The sequence below is a fragment of the Perca flavescens genome, chromosome 13 (genome assembly GCF_004354835.1).
Source record: "Perca flavescens isolate YP-PL-M2 chromosome 13, PFLA_1.0, whole genome shotgun sequence".
In the NCBI taxonomy this organism is placed as follows: Eukaryota; Metazoa; Chordata; class Actinopteri; order Perciformes; family Percidae; genus Perca; species Perca flavescens.
Genome location: NC_041343.1, coordinates 173,390 through 196,142, shown reverse-complemented (window position 1 = coordinate 196,142; position 22,753 = coordinate 173,390). Strand labels below are relative to the sequence as shown.

The 22,753-nt window shown below is 42.7% G+C and overlaps 1 protein-coding gene across 1 annotated transcript; it reads right to left on the bottom strand.

Annotated features, from left to right (window-relative positions):
* Positions 1-12,387: 12,387 nt before the first annotated feature.
* On the bottom strand, positions 12,388-21,177 carry LOC114566795 (uncharacterized). The gene is made up of 7 exons (XM_028595550.1): positions 19,725-21,177; positions 19,575-19,643; positions 18,829-18,975; positions 18,045-18,575; positions 15,165-15,194; positions 13,846-13,862; positions 12,388-13,402 (listed from the first exon to the last, which is right to left on the bottom strand). Exons 1-4 carry the CDS (start codon positions 19,932-19,934, stop codon positions 18,330-18,332), a joined length of 672 nt encoding a protein of 223 aa, XP_028451351.1. The 5' UTR covers positions 19,935-21,177; the 3' UTR covers positions 12,388-13,402; positions 13,846-13,862; positions 15,165-15,194; positions 18,045-18,329.
* Positions 21,178-22,753: the final 1,576 nt, after the last annotated feature.

Below are 22,753 nucleotides of genomic sequence, written 5' to 3'. Positions count from 1 at the left end.
GGGTTTTCTTTACATAGCAAGAGAAACAGAGACCAACATCAATGAGGTATCCTGAAAAAACACAACATAATGCTCAGTGGATTTTTGTTTTACCTGCCAACTGTTCAGGATAGATTAACATGTGGTAAAGCTGCAACAAAGATGCATTTAAATTATTAGACCATAATGTATTTTATCATTGCAGGTTTCAATAATTTTGTCTTTAAAATCAAACTGTTATTAATCCATGTTTCACTCACTCATTTTGGTTATTAGGTACAGACCTTTTTTGTCTTTTTCTTTATCTGTAAAACTCAGCTGCCCTCTTGGACTATGGACTGTTAGAGGACCTGACACAGTATACAGGATTATGATAACTATAATACGTTCTCATCACACCAGAGTGGAGACAATGCTGCGGTTTAGAAATGAAAATGAGGTCCAGAAGTGTGTTCTTATCTGTGGTGGCAGCAGTGATGAGTTGAACATATCCCCGGGACCGAAACAACTCAAGGATTGGCTTACTTGCGTTGGATAAGTGATTCTCGTTGAAATCCCCGCAGACAATGATAGGGTGGCAATCCATGATCTCCAATGAGTCCAGCAGGCTTCCCAGGTTTGACAGAAACAATGTCACACTGTAGTCCGGAGGTCTGTACACAGCTGCAATCAAAGCACTCACTGGGGCTTCAACCTTTAGAGCCAAAAACTCAAGGTCAGTGACATTATGTACGTACTGTTTTTCACGTACTTGAATGTGCTCTTTCACATAAACGGCAACGCCACCACCACGTTTGTTGGCCATCTGTGGAACATTTGTGTAGGACAGGTGTCTGTTGCGTTTGAACATAGTGTAGCCCTCTAAATGGAGACTGTCTGCAACAAAGGAGCCTTGTAGGTGCACATCTGCTAGACACAGTTCATGGTGGCTCTTGATGTCATTCACGTGGCATGGCAAACCTGTGTTATGGTGAACAATGGTCAGAGTGTCATGTCCGTTCACAGCCTGCGTGATTTTGAGAAGAGGCATCATGTCATCTAAATTGACTTGTCTCATGGTCCGTAGGGCTGCAGTGATTTGTGAGTTGGCATATATTTTACTCTCGTCCATATCCAGAATGTGCAGTCCGCTGAGAGAGGTTACTCTGCTGACAGCTACGTAAGCCATGCCAGGTTCAAAAATGTGTTTCAGTGACACTACAGCTGATGTCCTTGTCATACCTTGAACCTTATGAATCGTACAAGCAAATGCCAGTTTGATAGGAAACTGACTGCGTACCACTCCTTTCTGTTTCATATTCTCCTCCGCTCTGTCGATGTACACTAGATTGTCTGGTCCTCCTGGTGCTCTGTTACGATAATTCCTTCCAGCTGTTTCATCATCCATCTTGAGCCCGAGCATAGTGACATGTGCGACACCATTTTGTTCAGAGGATATTACCCTGACCAGCGTAGAGAAAGATCCATTCACCAATCCTTGAGACACGTCTATGTTTCTGGTGAGCATGACTCTGACACCTTCAGTTACATTTAGCGTATCTGGTAACTCATTTCTGTTTCCTTTAAATGGTTTGGCTTGTCGTGCCATTCTACCAGTCTGTGGATCCTTTTTATAGTCATCCGCATCAATCTTGGTGATGTGAGAATGGAGCAGAGCTAACATTGCAGAGTTGTGTGAATCGACTTGTTTATTAGTTGCAAAAACGTGTAGCACATCAGTTGGAAACAGTTCTTGTTCGGTGACGGCCTGTGACAACAAAGCTCTGTCTGGCTCGGACAACTCCTCTGACTTTTCTTTCACACGGATCCTGTTCAACATCTCTGCAAAGGCAACATCATCCTTCTGACGCATAATCTCAGTCAGAGTGATCATCTGAAAGTGTTCCCGCCACAGGTCAATCTCACATGGGTCATACACACAGAGGGGCTTGGACTGTCGCACTGGTGGAAGCTGAAAGAAATCTCCGACAGCTATTACCGACATTCCTCCGAATGGTCTCTGACTGCCTTTGATCTGTTTGAGCCTTGCATCAACATAGGCAAAAAGTGGCTTTGAAACCATGGACACTTCATCAATGATGATGATCTCAGCATTTAAAACTTCAGATCTGACTTCATCCAAATTGTTACCAAGGCCTTGAAATGGGGTTTTTAGGCTTCTGGGCATTTTGAGTAACGAGTGCAGTGTAGTGCCTGATATGTTGAAGGCTGCGGTTCCAGTAAATGCGGTCAACAGGACAGTTGGGTTTGATATGTCGGCCTCCTCAGCGCGTCTCGGCAGTTTGCACAGTATCTTAGATGCCTCAGAGTAGATGCCATCCATCCATCCATCCATCTTCGTCCGCTTATCCGGTGTCGGGTCGCGGGGGGAGCAGCTCCAGCAGGGGACCCCAAACTTCCCTTTCCCGAGCAACATTAACCAGCTCCGACTGGGGGATCCCGAGGCGTTCCCAGGCCAGGTTGGAGATATAATCCCTCCACCTAGTCCTGGGTCTTCCCCGAGGCCTCCTCCCAGCTGGACGTGCCTGGAACACCTCCCTAGGGGAGGCGCCCAGGGGCATCCTTACCAGATGCCCGAACCACCTCAACTGGCTCCTTTCGACGCAAAGGAGCAGCGGCTCTCTCCGAGCTCCTCACGGATGAGTGAGCTTCTCACCCTATCTCTAAGGGAGACGCCAGCCACCCTCCTGAGGAAACCCATTTCGCCGCTTGTACCCTGGATCTCGTTCTTTCGGTCATGACCCAGCCTTCATGACCATAGGTGAGGGTAGGAACGAAAACTGACCGGTAGATCGAGAGCTTTGCCTTCTGGCTAAGCTCTCTTTTCGTCTAACGGTGCGATAGATTGAATGCAATACCGCACCCGCTGCGCCCGATTCTCCGACCAATCTCCCGCTCCATTGTCCCCTCACTCGCGAACACAACCCCAAGGTACTTGAACTCCTTCACTTGGGGTAAGGACTCATTCCCTACCTGGAGAAGGCATTCCATCGGTTTCCTGCTGAGAACCATGGCCTCAGATTTAGAGGTGCTGATCCTCATCCCAACCGCTTCACACTCGGTTTGCGAACCGATCCAGTGAGTGCTGAAGGTCGCAGGCCGATGATGCCATCAGGACCACATCATCTGCAAAGAGCAGCGATGAGATCCCCAGCCCACCAAACTGCAACCCCTCCCCACCCCGACTACGCCTCGATATCCTGTCCATAAATACTACAAACAGGATTGGTGACAAAGCGCAGCCCTGGCGGAGGCCAACCCTCACCTGAAACGAGTCCGACTTACTACCGAGAACCCGGAAACAGCTCTCGCTTTGGTTGTACAGAGATTGGATGGCCCTGAGAAGAGACCCCCTCACCCCATACTCCCGCAGCACCTCCCACAGTATCTCCCGGGGGACCCGGTCATACGCCTTCTCCAAATCCACAAAACACATGTAGGGCATACTCCCAGGCTCCCTCCAGGATCCTTGCGAGAGTGAAGAGCTGGTCCGTTGTTCCACGACCAGGACGGAATCCGCATTGTTCCTCCTCAACCCGAGGTTCGACTATTGGCCGAACCCTCCTTTCCAGCACCTTGGAGTAGACTTTACCAGGGAGGCTGAGAAGTGTGATACCCCTATAATTGGCACACACCCCTCTGGTCCCCCTTTTTTAAAGGGGAACCACCACCCCAGTCTGCCACTCCTTTGGCACCGTCCCAGACTTCCACGCAATGTTGAAAAGGCGTGTCAACCAGGACAGCCCCTCCACACCCAGAGCCTTGAGCATTTCTGGACGGATCTCATCAATCCCGGGGCTTTGCCACTGTGTAGTTGTTTGACTACATCAGTGACTTCCGCCTGGGAAATCGACGACAATCCCCCATTATCCTCCAGCTCTGCCTCTAACATAGAGGGCGTATTAGTCGGATTCAGGAGTTCCTCAAAGTGCTCCTTCCACCGCCCTATTACCTCCTCAGTTGAGGTCAACAGTGTCCCATCCTTACTGTACACAGCTTGGATGGTTCCCCTTCCCCTCCTGAGGTGGCGAACAGTTTTCCAGAAGCACTTTGGTGCCGACCGAAAGTCCTTCTCCATGTCTTCTCCAAACTTCTCCCACACCCGCTGCTTTGCCTCTTTCACGGCAGAGGCTGCAGCCCTTCGGGCCCTTCGGTACCCTGCAACTGCCTCCGAGTCCTCCGGGATAACATATCCCGGAAAGACTCCTTCTTCAGTCGGACGGCTTCCCTGACCACCGTTGTCCACCACGGTGTTCGTGGGTTACCGCCCCTTGAGGCACCTAAGACCCTAAGACCACAGCTCCTCGCTGCAGCTTCAGCAATGGAAACTTTGAACATTGTCCACTCGGGTTCAATGCCCCAGCCTCCACAGGGATGCACGAAAAGCTCCGCCCGGAGGTGTGAGTTGAAAGTCTGTTGGACAGGGGCCTCCTCCAGACGTTCCCAATTTACCCGCACTACACGTTTGGGCTTACCAGGTCTGTCCAGAGTCTTCCCCACCCTCTGACCCAACTCACCACCAGATGGTGATCGGTTGACAGCTCTGCCCCTCTCTTCACCCGAGTGTCCAAAACATACGGCCTCAGATCAGATGAAACGATTATGAAATCGATCATTGACCTTCGGCCTAGGGTGCTCTGGTACCAGGTACACTTATGAGCATCCCTATATGTTCGAACATGGTGTTCGTTATAGACAATCCATGACTAGCACAGAAGTCCAACAACAAACAACCACTCTGGTTTAGATCAGGGAGGCCGTTCCTCCCAATCACGCCTCTCAGGTGTCTCCATCATTGCCCACGTGTGCGTTGAAGTCCCCAGCAGAACAATGGAGTCCCCCACTGGAGCCCCATGCAGGACTCCAGTCAAGGTCTCCAAGAAGGCCGAATACTCCGAACTCCTGTTTGGTGCATATGCACAAACAACAGTCAGAGTTTTCCCCCACAACCCGCAGGCGTGGGAGGCGACCCTCTCGTCCACCGGGGTAAACTCCAACACAGCGGCGCTCAGCCGGGGGCTTGTGAGTATCCCCACACCCGCCCGGCGCCTCACACCCTGGGCAACTCCGGAGAAGAAAAGAGTCCAACCCCTATCCAGGAGTATGGTTCCAGAACCAAGACTGTGCGTAGAGGTAAGCCCCACCAGATCTAACCGGTAGCGCTCCACCTCCCGCACCAGTTCCGGCTCCTTCCCCCACAGAGAGGTGACGTTCCACGTCCCCAGAGCCAGCGTCTGCTGCCCGGGTCTGGTCCGTCGAGGCCCCTGACCTTCACTGCCGCAATTTTGTAAATAAATAAATAGTAAAATAACATCAATAGTAAAATAACATCAAAGACTGTGCATAAAATCTTTAAGGAGCCTACAAAATCTGGTCCCAAAATTGCCACAGAGTAGATGCATTTGATTAAATGTGACTCCTGTTCCAGCGCCACCATTGATGTAAAAGAAGAACTGGTCTGGATTTAGGCCACAGATTCGCTTTATGCACCACTCTCTAACTGCATAGAACACACAGGCTTGTTTCTTGTTCAGATTCTGATACATTTGGCGTAACAATATGGGATCAAATGCAGGTGGCTCTCTGATGGCTCTGACTTCTGTTACAGCATTAGCCTGATTACTGTATTCTGGGACATTATCTTGTTCATTTTCACAATCTGGCTCTCTTGCCTCCAGCTCTTCAATACACTCCAACCTCACAACTTCCGATTCTGGCGCCAGATTACACCATTCATCAATCACACCTCTGTTCTGCTCAAACTCCTCAACAGCATTCTCAATCTCGTCACTGTTTTTCTCATATTTGTCCCTGTTTCGTTTCACAATGTGTTGGACACTCTCCAGATGATCACAACCTGGTAATTGTATACATGCATTGCTGTAAAATGACTCATATGTAGTGTAATGCGGTCTTTTCAGTTCCTGCTCTGATCGGTAGGGAACGTACAGTTTCAGTAACGTGCCGTAAAACTTCTCAGGATATTTTTCCTTGGATGGGCGGTAAAACCTGATGATAGCAGGCTTATCGTCTTTCCGTCTTTGCACAAATCCCATCTCATTCAGGAGGGGCAAAACATTTTTACCTTTCGTCTGTTTGCCATAGACAATTCTGCAAGTAGCTGCAAAATCAGCCAAACACATCTCCTCAAACTCCGGTGTTTCAGGTCTGGCTTTGTACTTGTCAGTCAAAGACGTCATCCACACATCTGAACATTCAGGTGTTGTGTTTTCCAGGGACGAGAGGGGACGACTCATTTTCACTGCGTTGTCATCTGTCGGTATGAATACAACACCACGTGAACACTTCTTCATGTTAATTCCACATGCACGAGTCACACATTCCTGAGCGCTGACCTCTCTTTTTTTGGAATACGCCTGCATTATTTCCCTCATTTCATCACATTCATTGACGTGCTCTCTGTTGGAGTTTTCGATGACTGTTTTGAGGTACTCAGAAAGTCCAGATTCTTTTTTGGTAATGTAGCTGGTGAGATAAATGATGCACGAATATGTGTTGAGTATATAACTGACATCAATATTGGCATCCCAGGCTTCAAGTAGATATGGATTATATCCATTTACCCAGCAGTCCTTGGGGTCACGCTTCAGAATGACTGCACTGGATTTATTCACCATGTTAAGGCATTGTTCATACTCACTGTATGTCAGATTGCATTGAGCTAGGAGCTGCTGCAAACTCAGAGATGCTGTTTCAGGTTCATTCAATAACAAGTTAAGTGGTTGAAATTTTTGCTTTGCTTTTTCCACTTCCACTGGATCGATGCACTCACCAGGTCTCGTTATCAATGTGTTTCTGACGGGTGGTTTAGGAAATTCAAATCTGCAACCCGAGCTGCGACTTTTGAAACATGTCCTTGAGTGATTTTTGCTGTGTGTCTGCACTTCTGTGACTTTCTTGTAGAGATCAGGTTGTGAATGCGGGTCGGGCAGCTGAGCTGTGATGTATTTGGACACAAAATCTAACACAGTCTGATCGTCGTCTTCTTCAAAAACAGGAGCACCATCAACCCATATGAGACAGTGGATGTGTGGACTTCCTCGATGCTGAAACTCAACTCGGTAAAAAAAGTCAACGACTCTGCCCAGGGGCTCTGCAGGAGATAAGATCAAATCCCTGAATAATGCCTCAACACGCTTATCAAACATGCGCATTGCTGTCACAGGATTGCTTGTATGTCACACTTAGCTGACCAGTCAAGCCCTTCAAAATCAACATCTTCACCTTGCTGCCTTTTTATTGCCTCGATAACCTCAGGCCATCGCATTTCAGCTGCAGAAAACGTACAGAAGAATGTAGGAGTTCCCAACTGTCTGATCATGGCAAAAAGATCTCTTGTAGTTTTCTCCCAAAATGCAGGCGTCCCGCGCAACGTTTTCATAAACCTCACGGCATCTTTGTTTCGCACCAGTCTCTCCACCTCACGTTTGTCTTGCAACATTCCCGAGGTAATATTTCTTCCATCCCTCGTAAACGGTTTTCCTTTCCTTAGCTGTATTGTCATGCTCGATGTTGCTAAATGAATTTCTGTCACAAACTGTGCAAAGAACAAGTAGTTTGTGTCTCTGACGAAACGATCATCAACACCAAAAAGCCTTATTTTGAAATATTTACTGGGTGTTACTTTAAGAGGTCTCTGTTCATCCAGTGTGTTCTGACCAGTAGGAAACTGTACAGGGAAAGCCATGGCCTCCAGTTTAGGTGTTTTGAAAAAGCTGACAGGATTATTTCTTTCAGCAGGTGCAACAGAATAGATTCCTTCACTGAAACATAAAATCTCCTCTGCCACGTCACTAGGCTGAAGGCATGACTCGAGAGCAAAACCACCATTTGGCATTTCACCTTCTTCGTCATCTCTCTGCTCATTTGGTTGTTCACCATCACATGACACCATGTCTATATCCTGTTCATTTTCAGGCTCATTTTCTGCCTCACAAAGAGCATTACTCTCACACCTGTCAATTTCCATTAAATCAGTTTCATCATAATCATCTTCCTTCATTGTAGTATCCACATCATCATCATCATCATCATCATCATCATCATCATCATCATCCTCATCATCATCAGGAAGTGTTGGATCACATAACTCAGCCTCATCTCTGATAGTTATGTCCTCGTACTGTGGGTGTATCTGTTTGAGTTTATGTAGAGCTTGTATGAGCTTTGACCAACTAACTGTCTGAAAAAGTTGGTGTCCTTTATAACACAACCGTCTCTTCAGTTTCACTCTCATCACTAAACACAAGCAGGAGCACTTGCATTGTATTTCGACTTGTGAAGGTTTTTAGGTTTTAGGAGAAGGCCTCCATCAACGTTGCTACTAGCTAAACTAGCAAGCTACACGATGCCCCCCCTCAGCTGTTCACCTGGCTGTGACTCGTGCCTCCTGTTCAGCCAGAAGATAGTGGAACTTGAAGCCAGAATATTGTCTCTCCTCCAGATCAAGGCAAGTGAAGAGTTCCTTGACTCCATTATCATTGGAAGTTCCCCCCACACACACACTGACGGATGTTTTGATTCCACTGTGCCCTGCAATACTCTCACCCCACTCAAGAATAGCCTTTTTCCATCTTCGTAACATTGCCAAAATTAGGAATATCCTGTCTCAAAACGATGCTGAAAAACTAGTCCATGCATTCGTTACTTCTAGACTAGATTACTGCAATTCCTTATTATCAGGTTGCCCAAATAAGTCCATTAAGACTCTCCAGCTGATCCAGAATGCTGCAGCACGTGTTCTGACGAGAAGTAAGAGAAGAGATCATATTTCTCCTGTATTAGCTTCTCTGCATTGGCTTCCAGTGAAATCTAGGATCGAATTTAAAATCCTCCTCCTGACTTACAAAGCTCTAAATGGTCAAGCACCATCATACTTAGAAGAGCTCATAGTACCTTATTGTCCCACTAGAGCACTGCGCTCCCAGAATGCGGGGCTACTTATGGTTCCTAGAGTCTCTGGAAGTAGACTGGGGGCCAGGGCCTTCAGCTATCAGGCTCCAGTATTGTGGAACCAGCTCCCAGTCTGGGTTCGAGGAGCAGACACCGTCACCACATTTAAGAGTAAACTGAAAACCCTCCTCTTTGATAAAGCTTATAGTTAGGGACGAGGAGTTGCAGCGTCCGCCTAACCCGGCCCACCTGCTTCTTCTCGTAGTCATCAGTTTATATACTGTATAATTAATAATCTAGCGAGAGTAGAGGGAGGCAGGCCAGTACAGCCCGATCCGGTTGGGGGGAGTTCTAGCCCGACCAGGCACCTCTCTTTAACCTGCCTCTCTTAAGTTATGCTATTACAATTCTAGACTGCCGGGGAGGCTGTTCCTCCCTAAGACACACTGAGCTGCTCGCTCATCTCTACTTGTTACTTTTGTATGCATCCTGTCCAAGAAATGCTTGTTACTAATCTAGCTCTGGGGAGTTTACTCCCCGGAGTCCTTATGTTTCTTCTTCATTTCATTTCATTTCTCTGCATTTCCCGGCCGCATCCTGCTGCGTACTGCTGCACCCGCCGCACCCACCCGTGCTCTGCAGCGCCACGTTACATCCCGCAACGCCCCGCTGTGATGTTCCTATGCACAGAGTAGTCAGGATCCGGTATAGGAGACTGCACTACTCAGTATAACACGATGTGCCCTGCTATGACATGAACTTCCACGATAACCTTCGAAGTCACTGTGACTTCTAATGTGACTGTTATCACCACTGTTCATCACGCCCCCAACCGGCCCGTCAGACACCACCTACCAAGAGTCTGGGTCTGCCGAGGTTTCTTCCTAAAAGGGAGTTTTTTCTTGCCACTGTCGCAATAGCCACTGCTAATGCTTGCTCTTGAGGGAATTACTGTAATTGTTGGGGTTTTGGAATTTATAGAGTGTGGTCTAGACCTACTCTATCTGTAAAGTGTCTCGAGATAACTTTTGTTATGATTTGATACTATAAATAAAATTGAATTGAATTGAATTGAAATTGAATCACCTGAGACTCACTTCTCAGTCTGGGTAAAGCTTCAATCGTTTCCTGCACCTCAGACAGGACACACACAACATTTCCTCGTATTAGTCTCTGACGCCCTTTAGGTAGAGGTATAATTTTTGCAAAAGCTATACATCTGGATGCGAGATGCCTTTCCAGTATGTTGAGATCTGACAGCTCAGGTGGAATGTCAGCAAGCATTAAGTTGTTGGCTACAGCGAGAGCTGGCATAGCTCCATCTTTAAGATGATCATGACAGGTGTAACAGATCCACTCACTTCTTCTCTCATCAGGCACCTTGCAGTGTTCACAGCCTTCATCGCAAACATGGACGTACTTTCCTGTCAAGCAAGCTGCAACTATATGTGGATTTTTGACATAATTTGACCTTGTGCAGGGGCGGACTTGGTTTGGAAACGAGGCTTTATGACAGACAGTGCATACATAAGTGGGACCTTCTTTTATATGCGATCTGAAAAGAGATATGGCCTCTTTGATTAAAGAGTTGTCATTTTCTCTGTCACTCTCACATGTTTGTCAATTTATCATTCTGTATTTCCTTTTTATTTTATTTGCAAGATACCTGTGGTACACCTGGCTCATCACTTTGACCTCTGAGCTTTACCGGGGTCACAATAGAAGGCTTTGCTTCACCATCGTTGTGACATCCTCTCTCGTCAGCAGAAACCTTTGGTGCATCGCTCTGACTTCCCTGTGTCACACTTTCATCATCATGAGACGCTGCAGCCATCTTCACCTCTCCACAGCTCTGAGGACCAACACATTCTACCTGTTCACCTGCTGTACCCTGAACCTCCTTTGACCTCTGATGGCGCAGACTTGCAGCTTGTGACCTCTTACTCTTTCTCGGCATTGTTGATGTGATCCAAAACCACAAACCTTGTTTGATTTGTATTGTAGACAATCAAGATAAACACAATATGAATCAAAATATATTAACTTAGCAAGATAAGAAAGTAGATTAAAGCATTATCTGCTCTTAGTAATGGCGATTTATATCTCAAAAATATTCTATTTATATTTATTTTAAAGCAAAACACTAAGTGATCAAATAAATGTTTTCCCACAAAATCTTTTCAAGTCTGTGAAGATATTATAGATATTTAGAAATAAAACTAAAGTTGACGTATCACACAAATTATATATGGATATACTGTATTCCAGTGGTACTTAAGTTTCTATATCTTCAGCAAATTGAAAACAATAGGACACAGGAATATGGTTTATTTAGTATTTTAAGGCACTATCAAGAAATCTGTTTAAATACTGTGCTTTTCTAAGAATAACTTTGGTATTTGGATAATTAAGGTTTTGTAAATGAATAAAAAAAATGTCAACCTTAATATATTCAGGTTTATTTTAATATATGTAAAGAATACAGTTTCTCCTTACAGTTGGTTTATTTATTCCATCCATCCATCCATCCATCTTCGTCCGCTTATCCGGTGTCGGGTCGCGGGGGGAGCAGCTCCAGCAGGGGACCCCAAACTTCCCTTTCCCGAGCAACATTAACCAGCTCCGACTGGGGATCGGAGTTCCCCAGGCCAGGTTGGAGATATAATCCCTCCACCTTCCTGGGTCTTCCCGAGGCCTCCTCCCAGCTGGACGTGCCTGGAACACCTCCCTAGGGAGGCGCCCAGGGGCATCCTTACCAGATGCCCGAACCACCTCAACTGGCTCCTTCGGACGCAAAGAGCAGCGGCTCTCTCCGAGCTCCTCACGGATGACTGAGCTTCTCACCCCTATCTCTAAGGGAGACGCCAGCCACCCTCCTGAGGAAACCCATTTCAGCCGCTTGTACCCTGGATCTCGTTCTTTCGGTCATGACCCAGCCTTCATGACCATAGGTGAGGGTAGGAACGAAAACTGACCGGTAGATCGAGAGCTTTGCCTTCTGGCTCAGCTCTCTTTTCGTCTAGCAGTGCGATAGATTGAATGCAATACCGCACCCGCTGCGCGATTCTCCGACCAATCTCCCGCTCCATTGTCCCCCACTCGCGAACAAAACCCCAAGGTACTTGAACTCCTTCACTTGGGGTAAGGACTCATTCCCTACCTGGAGAAGGCATTCCATCGGTTTCCTGCTGAGAACCATGGCCTCCGATTTAGAGGTGCTGATCCTCATCCCAACCGCTTCACACTCGGTTGCGAACCGATCCAGTGAGTGCTGAAGGTCGCTTGATGATGCCATCAGGACCACATCATCTGCAAAGAGCAGCGATGAGATCCCCAGCCCACAAACTGCAACCCCTCCCACCCGACTACGCCTCGATATCCTGTCCATAAATATTACAAACAGGATTGGTGACAAAGCGCAGCCCTGGCGGAGGCCAACCCTCACCTGAAACGAGTCCGACTTACTACCGTGTTTATTTATTCCACTTGGTTTATTTATTTCACTTTGTAAAGGTTTAACCAACAATAAAGCATGTACAAAAGGTGTTGATGCCAACAATGTGGGTGGATCTATAGACGAGGTACAAATATGTGAATGAGAGACAAATAACTCAATGTATGTAGTGTAATTACTTTTACACTTGTACAAACAAAAATTGATTATGTGTACTCTGGTGTGAATATATTTGCAGTCAAAACAAACCTTTTGGTACAGAGCTCCACAGCAACACGGTCCAGGAAAACTACAGCTCTTTTCTTTTATAAATATAGATTTGGACTTCAATTTATTGTTATGTACATTAACAATAGACAGTTTTCTTCAATGATACACTTTATAACAGCAACTTATATATTTGGAAATGTACCAATTTAATTTTTAATTACTTTTTACAGTCCAATGTTTGTGATAAAAAGCTAAACAAAATGTGTGTTATTTATGTTTTTTCTGTCTTTTCAATTATTTTAAATTTAATGAACAAAAATACTTAATCATTTATTAAATTATGACTGTTACCAAATACAATATTGATACAATATGGACAATTCAAAAATACAATAATAAGGTTTTTGCCAATTGAAAAGGCCAAATCCAATGTGTGTGTGAGAGAAAGACAGGAGAGGTAGAAAAAGTGTGAGCAGAGAAACTCACAGATCCATAAAACAGAATGATCAGATTCCAATCAACCCATGAATCCAAAACAGATACCAGTAATCTGTAATATCAGGTTCCAAAAGACAAGGTTCAAGTATATCGTTCCAAAATATCGGTTTCTTGCAAGAATGCAAGGAGATAGAGCGGGATAGAATTAGAGGGATAGAATGATAGATAGATAGATATATTAGATATGACAGTAGAGATAGAAAACCTCAAAATTAGATAGATGTATTAGATTTGACAGGAGAGATAGAACGTCTTATATTAAGGGATGAGTGGGTAGAGTGATAGGAGAGAGGTGAATGATCTCAAATGGATAGATTGAGAGGGAGAGGAGCTGGAGGCCAGCGGACCCTGTAACACAAAATGGAGACATTGCATTAGACATACAAAACAGAAAAAAACATTACATAAAAAGTGATTGCTTTGAATATGTGAATATTTTTTTAACATCAAGGAAGGAACAGATTATTGGTATGATTTAGCTAAGAGGGACTTTAGTAGTGTCATTGTTTCACTATGACTTTAGTAGGTGTCTCTAGGAAATCTCTGTATTCACTGACTTCTGTGTTCAATCACATCATGTTGCCTAATTTTTGCGTGTGTGAAGTATACTGTGGTGTGTCCAAGTATTCACAAACACAGATGGTGAAATACTAACTAAAAGTATGTAGAGTGCACAAGCAGATGTGTACAGTAACGTTAGACAGTAGTAGTATTTACTGCCAAACAAAGTGTCAAGGCAACACGTCATAGCAACAACATCATTCATGTGTGTTAACATACTGTCGACATACCACGGAGGTAACCAACACTGATGGTCCAGCAGCAACGTAGAGAGGAGGCGGAACAAAAGCAGTGGGGGAGAGAGAGGAGAGGATTTTCAGTTTCAGTTGTTACAAGATAAGATATTCACAACAGTAATTTATTTTATTATCAAGATCCTTTAGATCACTGTAATATTAAATTCATACACAGTATATACGTGCAGTGGTGGAAGAACTATTTACTATTATCATTCACTTAAGTAAAATACTTATACCACGTGTGAAAATACTCTACTACAACTACAACTACAAACCCTACAAACGTTGGGTAGCTTAATCTACAGCAATGCATCATGTTCTATAAGATCATCATCTGTATGGTGAGGGATAGATACCAGACATATCCAGTTTTACTTTAGAAAACCAAACTCACAGCTTATTTTAAAGGTCCCTTGGAATGAAAATTACACTTTATGAGGTTTTTTTTAACATTAATATGCGTTCCCCAGCCTGCCTATGGTCCCCCAGTGGCTAGAAATGGTGGTCTATATAAAAGCATCCAAAGAGCACCATATCATGGGACCTTTAATGAGTACTTTTCAGGCTGGACAACATATTAACGTATTCAATATCAAAGTGTCCTTCGTGATTCATATTTAAAAAAATGTGTGTGTGCAGACTGTGTCTGTGCGTGCGTGAGTGTGTGTGGGAGTGTGTGTGTGTGCATGTGTGTTTGTGCTTGTTGTGGGGATGTGTGTTTCTCTCTGTTTCTGTGTGTGTGTATGTTTGTGTATGTGTGGGTCTTTCTGTGTCTGTCTATGTGTTTGTGCGTGTGCGTATCTGTATGTGTGTGTGCGTCTGTATGCATGTGTGTGTGTTTCCTATTCTATGTTTCTGGATTAATGATTACTGCTGCTGCATTAATGTGATTGTTGCATTTCACTGATAATTGTGCTAATCTTAACTCCTCTATATACTAGAGCTGTCAATCTTCCTCTATAATACTATTCGAATTCCATTTGAGATTTTTTTTAATATTCAAATAATATTCGACTATTTAATGCTCAATTGCAGCCTGTTAAATATGTTCTACACTACTCAGGCTTATGCATTGCCAATGCCACTACAATCATGTGGCTGTTACACGTTCTGTCCACTAGAGGGACTTCTAACTTTAGCGGTCTGCTTTTAATAGCCACAGTACACATAATTAATCATCACCTGGTGTAAATCATATGGAAATGGCTTTTTTCTAAACAAAACTTAAATGTGTTCAGATGCTAAATAATTATCTACAGTCGAGTTATGTGATCTATTATCAATTTCAGTTATAGTATTACTATACTTACCAATCAAAAGCGCACAGCAGTATCAATGTTCTGTTGAGAAAACCAGTGACAAACTGTGAGTTAGTGGGTTCACGGTTACAGTGTACAAACAGACAAAAAAACTCAGTAAATGGTAAGATGCTGCTATAACAGCAAGTCTGGCTGTGAGGCAGAGCAGCTATTTCATTTTTGTTTAAATTTATGAATACACACAATTAGGGATGTTAACCGATGACCGTTTGACCGGTGGTTGACCGTTTCAACGTTAACCGGTCAAAATTATCGTTAGTCGGTTAAAAAAAAAAAGTGATCTCTAAATTAGGCAATTATAGATATTGGAATAAACGCTACTACAGTTAGCCATCTCATTCCAATATTTTTTTTTCTGTGAAGTGAAATTATCCCTCACGCAAAATTTTTCATAAGGCATAAAAAAAAATAGTTTGGTTCCGGTTTGTTGTCTGTTGAGGTCATGGGTCGATAGGGAATTTATTTTATTTTTATTTTTTTCCCAGTGGCAGCAAGGGAAAAGTAAGATTTTTCTGTTTGCCTTTACAATAGCGATGGATACTCAATATTTTCATAACATAGCCTACCTGTTGTACATGTACAGTTGTCGCTTAATAAATTGAAAACATGTCATTCACGTGCATATTAAGTAGCCACGTGTATTTGTTTTGGTCTTATAATACAGCCACAGGTTTACCGCTCCAGCGGAGAGGATGGTTCGTTTAGACAGCAGCTACGTTTACAAGAGTTTGTCCAAAAATCAAGATTCGTTGCAAACTAAGAAACAGACTACAAACTGACATCTTTCATTTTAGCTTGTTTGTAAAGTCGCTATTTGCAGAGTGGAGCTTTGTTTGCACCGCGCGGTGAACAAGAGTGGACAGCGCATGAAGAGCACCTGAAGCACATGAAGAGTGTTAGCCACCTCCACTGGTTTGCTTGCTACGTTGCCATCCTCTTGAACGACATTAAACACAACATATAGTTCATGAGTGGTTTCATCTGCCCTGTTTAACGTGTTGAAGCTCCCCAGCGGCGCAGTAGCCCTGTAGCTGGCCGCCGTGGCCGGTGAGGGCTGGTTGAAGGCGCCGTCCTCACGCTGCTGCTGCCGCCCTAAAACTGGACACGGCAAAGTTAAGTGGCACTGCGGCGACATCGGGTCCTCTTCCAGCAGTGCTGGAGGAAAACGGGCATCTTGCATCGCAAGAGTGCTGTACAAAAATGTAATTATAGTTCGCCTTAAACTTTTTATTTGTGTATTTATTTAATTTGTATCATTTCTTCCCCAAGCTCATAAAATAAATTTGGGTCGCACATTAATTGACAGAGTCGGTCGGAAACCGGAACCAAACAATTAATTTTGTTAGGCCTAATCGCCTGTTTTAGCATTCTGAAGGTGCCTGTTTTATCCATTGGTTGTATCCTGTTGCAGTCTATAAGGCAATATTCCGCATAAGATGGGCTTATATTTGGAAACACATTACATCTGCATTTCAGTGGTAACAGATAAGGTGATGATGATCATCATCTTTCTTTATTATTGTTAGCACTACACTCAAACTAAAGCGGCGTCTCTTCGGAGCTGTCATTTTCTCAAATGAGCCGCGGCAATGTTTCTAATGAGCTTCTAACGCTAGACAAACAACTTTATTTTAAACGCGATCACCTGGCTTGTACCCAAACTATTTCAAAACTAAGGAGCCATTTGTCCTCTGATTACATACATACAAGCTCCTCTGCGCCGCATTTGCGGGACTTGTTTCGCGCTGTAGGGGATTTAAAAAACATGACGTGAGTGGAAGGGCGGTGCCGGGGCTGTGTGTGTGTGTGTGTGTGTTGTGTGTGTGTGTGTGTGAGAGAGAGAGAGAGATGCGACAGAGTTGAGAAATTGCAGGCGCGGCTCGAAATGGCTGTTATTTCAAATAGCGTAGCATATTTTAAACTTAATGAGGCTTGGTGACCGGTCAAGAAAATTTTTTGTTTTCGCCATCCCTACACACAATGCCACAATGTCAGTTACAAGCTAAACAGTTTAAAGATTAGGTTCATTGACAAAAAGCAGATTGAAGAGGGCTGCTAACGTTAGCTAAGTGCTAAGTGCTAATCTTGTGCACTTATGCTTGCTCTAAAACGTTTGCCAGAGATTTTTATTAACAATATTATAACTTACTATTAACACTTAGCATCAACTGTGATCACTCTCATAGAGCACCATACCATACATCCCTTTGTATGTGAATTTTTTTTTAATTCAATATATCTTTTATTGTCCATATTATTCATGTGGAATGTCTTTTTATCATCCTGTTTATCATGTATGTATGTTGTGTGTGATGTCTTTAGGCTACTGGGACCTTGAAATCAACCTACCTACCTACCTAGCTAGCTACCTTTCACTAAGTGAGATAGAGCAACATTAGCATCATTGTTGTCTTGGTATTACATTTTCCAGCAAGAACACAGTTTGTTTGCTTTTCCATTGACAATAGCTAAACCACTAACAAGTTGTTTTATGTTAGTTAACAAAGCTAGTATTAGCTAAAGATAGCTATCAATAATTGTATCAAACCTGCTATCATTAGCTAATATTAGCGCCAATCCTAACACTATCTTAGCTAATATTAGCTAAAGATACCAAGCTGCTATCATTAGCTAATATTAGCTAGCGTGAGAGTTAGCATCGCGTTAGCGTTAGCATCGGCGCTAATAATAGCTAATGATAGCTAAGTATAATTTACCAAGCTGTAACGTTACAGTTAAACATTTCGCTCTTAATTCATGTTTGTATTCTGTATGAAGTGGAAACCAATACCAGCCTTTTTTTAAACATAAAACCTATATTTCTACCGTTCAAAAACGTTATTAGACAGCAGACTGGATACTGCTACTTACCTCAGAAGGTTCTAGAACACAATGACGACGCCCTGCTGCTGAGTGCGGAGCTGCGTAGATATCATTGAGGCGTTCAGGGAAAGTCAGAGATTCCGGCGCCAAACACAATGTGTGTGTGTGCGTGTGTGTGTGTGTGTGTGTGTGTGTGTAAAAGCTTTAATTATGAAGCAGCCACATGAGGAAATGTTGAGTCTTCATCAGCAGTTACTTAACGACTGCTTAATCGAACATGAAACATAAAAATGAAGCAGATATAATATAGAAACTGAGCAGAAATTGAAACAATCAGACAAACTGAGCAAAGACTTTTAAAAAGTTCCCCTTCACCAACTCAGCCTTAGTGACCCTTTTCCCCTTCACTGTTATTTTTACATAAAATGGCAGCTTGACCATTTTCCCCTGAAGAGGGGTCCAAAGCTCCTCCTCAATGTCGTAGACCTGTTCCCTCTCAACCAGTAATTTCAGCACCCCCTCTTTACCCTCCACCTCGATGGTCCCCAGGGCACTGACAACCAGCACGCTGTCGGTCTCCTGTAGGGAAGAAATCAGCCTTTGTTGAGACAGGGAAGACCACCAACATCTTTTAAAACATCTATTTGTGCGATACATTCATTATGTAAGGATGGGCCAATCACAATGCCTGATTAAATCTGAGTTTTTTACATCACTTGGAATTGGAACAAGGTAAAAATCTTAAAATATTTTAAGCTGACTTTTAAAACTGACTATGCTTTACTGTTTAGATTAACAATCAAATAATGTATGAAATCATAAAAAAACCTACCTCACAAACTGTGAAATGTGTTGAGTGGACACGGTACCCATAAGAGGACTGGTGTCCCTTCAGGTGGGTCAGCCTGGCCTCGTCCCCTATTGCAAAGGAGAACAGGGCTGCCTCCCTCCACAGGCTGATGGACACCTGTGCTTTGTCCTTTTAAAAAAAAAATGAATATATGTATTTGTTTGCTCCCATTTCCATTAATATTTCCTCAAAATAAAACACAGGTAGCATTCAACTATATGGAGTCGTAGGCACACATAATGGTTTTGCTCATCTAACAATCAAATCAAACTAACAATATGTCGTTTCCCTTGAGTAGTGTAAGTTTTCTAAAAAAAAAAAAAAAAAAAAAAAAAGAAAAAGTCTCCATTGCATTGATCTGTAGATAAATAAATAAAAAGTGTAGTGTGCTACTATGTGGCAATGCTTTCCTCAGCGGTTTTGCTACGTTTAATACGTGGGCTACATTTCCTTTTAACCTGTTTAAATGCTTTTACTTGTGATGGAGACTTTTTACAGTGTGGTATATTTACTTTTAGTGAGTTAATGATCTGTATACTTTTTCCACCATATTTGGATTTTGAAAGTAGTCTTTAGGCTTTTTAAGAGACAGCCATGGTTTAAAAATGTCTCTCTCTCTCTCTGTCTGTCTGTCTTTTTCTCTCTCCTCCTGTAGCAGTCCATGTTTCATAAATGCTCAATACTCATCGGTACAAACACAAGCTGTAAAGCTGCGATGTATAGCTTACCTGCTCCAGCACCACTGTCTTCATGGGCACCATGTCCTTTCCAACTTTAATTTTTTTCACTGCAGAGATCTAAAAACAGTACAATGTATCGGTGTCAATAGACATGTTATACTAACAAGCCCACAATATCATTCTTTTTTCAAAACCTACCTCCACCACCTCTCCCTGTAAGGTCAGGAACCCCTCCTGACTCTTCATGTCTTTTGTGGCAGTTGGTGTTGATGAGGGGCACAGAAGTTTTTCTGCGCTGGCACGCAGCTCCCCGCTCACCTCCACCGGGGCAGATCTGAAGAACTGTGTTTCCTTCGTGACGTTTATAGCGAAGGGTGGGCCCTCGCCGTGCAGGGAGTACCCACGCATTATATATGCCCCGCCTTGGCTGACCCTTCCGGCGAATGCCTCAAATAGGGTCACTTTACTTAGGCTGCAACCGTGAGGATGACCAGCCTGTTTTCCTTGGTTAGCGCAGCCTTGGCCTCCCCACTCGCATCATCAAAACTCCAGGACACCACCCGCCTCTCATCCCTCATCGCCACCACAGTGACGTGGAGTGGAGGAGGCCGGGAATAAGGTGTCTGTGGGCGTTCCGATAAAACTTTTTGAAGTGCCATTCTAGAATAAACACAAAAGGGTAAATAGTTAGGCTTAAGAAGAAAATGCTGGAAAAAATACACACACACACACGCACAGAAAACCCCACTGCCTTAATTTCCAATATTTATTTTAATTAATGCTGCCAAATTCTCCGCAGACATTAAACATTAACAGCCTATAAACAACAAATTTCCCCTCCAGTCTAGTTGATTTTTTTTGTATAGTTATGAAGTTTTATTTTAGAATAAAGGATACAGTGCTGGACTAATGCCCTAGCTATTTTCATGAAGGGCACCAAACAAGGCTAACAGACTACATGTAATATTAGCTCTTAATTTTGAAGAAAATAGTCTGTATAATAAATACCAGTAAGCTATTAATAAATTATTCCCTTAACCTAAGAAGACAAACAGTTAGTGTAAGACATAGTCTAGAATAACTTAAAGTAATGTTAATAGCCTACATGTTAATATTAACTATCAATTTAGATCAAAATAGTCTGTATAATAAGTACATTTTATTAACATAAGATGACAGACAGTCAGACAGCTAGACATAAGCTAGGCTACACAAAGACAAACTTTGATATTTTATGAGCTATTTTCCTGAAAAGGATTAATGACACCAAAAAGTATATACATATTAGGCCAACCCTTAATATTGAAGAAATTATATGTACAAGTTATGAATTATTATCCTACCTAATTTAACAAGAGAAAATTACACCCACCTTTCTCATGTGTTGTCTTCTCTGTCTTTCTTCCAAATGAAGCTGTTCCATGAAATGTTTTGATTTACAGTAAGATAAGATTCCCGCCACTGCTACTGATTGGCTTGGAAAGCCTTTGAAGTCACGTGTTGCTATGCGTTTTTCATTGATCGGTTTATTTTTAGATACACGGACATACACGCACACACACACACACACACACACACACACACACAGTTAATTTAGACATTTAGGCTACTCAGAAATTCTTCCTTCAATCATTACTAAGCAGGGCAGATAGATGGCCTATTTGTCTCTCTTTGAGAGGCTCGTAAATACATTATTAAAAATTCATTTAAAAATTAATTGTCGTTGACACACATTCTCAAGACAGACCTTTTGAGGACAATACACAACAGTTACAGACACACAGATTACAATAGTATACACAATATAATATATAATACTTGGAAATGTATATACAATTTAAAATTTGGAAATTTGATTTCAGTTTGTGTGTGTTTGTTTGTGTGTGTGTGTGTGTGTCTGTGTGTGTGTGTTTGTGTGTGTGTCTGTCTGTGTGTGTATGAGTGTGTTTGTGTGTGTATGTGTTTGTTCAAGAAGAAAAAAGAAAAAGAGATATGAGGAAAAAGGAAAACTTTCATTCAAAGCAATTTCCAATTGCTACATATGTCAGAGATAAAAAACCCCATAAGCAGGACTTGAACACCTGGTCTCCCACACCAAAGTCAGATGTCTTATCCATTACTCTACCACTACTCATTAGATGCACACTGTTCCTTCATCTATTTAATTATCTCACCTGTTGAATCATAAACATTGTAGACCAGCCAGCTTGAGAGCTGTTGAGGATGCCTTCAAAGAAGCCTTAATAAATCCAAAACAGTTCACGCTATCCATACAGTGACTTCACCGTGGGAAACAGGAAGCCTTTGTGAACGTCTCCATCTAAAATTCATGTGACTAAACTTAAAAATGTGGGCATATCAGTGATTTCAAAAAGTGGTTCGTTCTGCATTTTGCTTGGAAATGTGAACAATGTTATACAGGAGAGTCAATGGAGGGAAGAGTGGAACTCTTGTCATTTGGAAGCTGACTGCGACAAAAGTAAAACTAAACAAAGTTTCTGAAACTAGACAAAAATACCTACGTTTTGATGTATAAATTGTGTATGACAAGTAGATATTGTGGGCAGGAGAGCAATTTACAAAGAAGGAACTAAGATTATTTTTTCGAAGCTTCACACTGGATGATGACATCATCACTCTAAGCAGCGCAATACACACTCTGTTTAATTGATAAAATTTCCTGAAATAATCACTAAACTTAAACAGCTTTTTCACAAAAACTGTAAAATATATCAAACTGAAAGGTAGTAGCCGGATAGCTGAATATTTTGTGAACATTTTAAAGTTTGTTTGGCGTCTGTAGGTGAAAGTATTTAGGAGCTGAAAATTTTGGGAGCGGAAGAAGATTTTAAGGAGTTGAAGGCTGCTCTCATTCACTTCAATGTTAAAAAAAAAGTGTTAAAAAGCTTAAAATTTTAAAAAGTATAAATAGTAAAAAAAAAGTTGAAGAAGTCCCATCATTAGCTGAAAGAGCTGAACATTTGAAAAGTTGAATGGTTTAAATAGCTGAAAGTATGCAGAAGTTACGCAGAGCCAAAAAACTTACGGAATAAAGTTAAAATTAAAAAAATTAAAAATAAAGAACAGAATAACAATAGGTGGAATGCTGTAGAACAGCATTCCGCCAATAATAAAATAATTTCTTGAAATACATTTGTAGAAAAGCGGTAAGCTAAACTGTAAAACTGGAAGTTTCAATAAATTGACTAAAAAGACTTATTATCAGC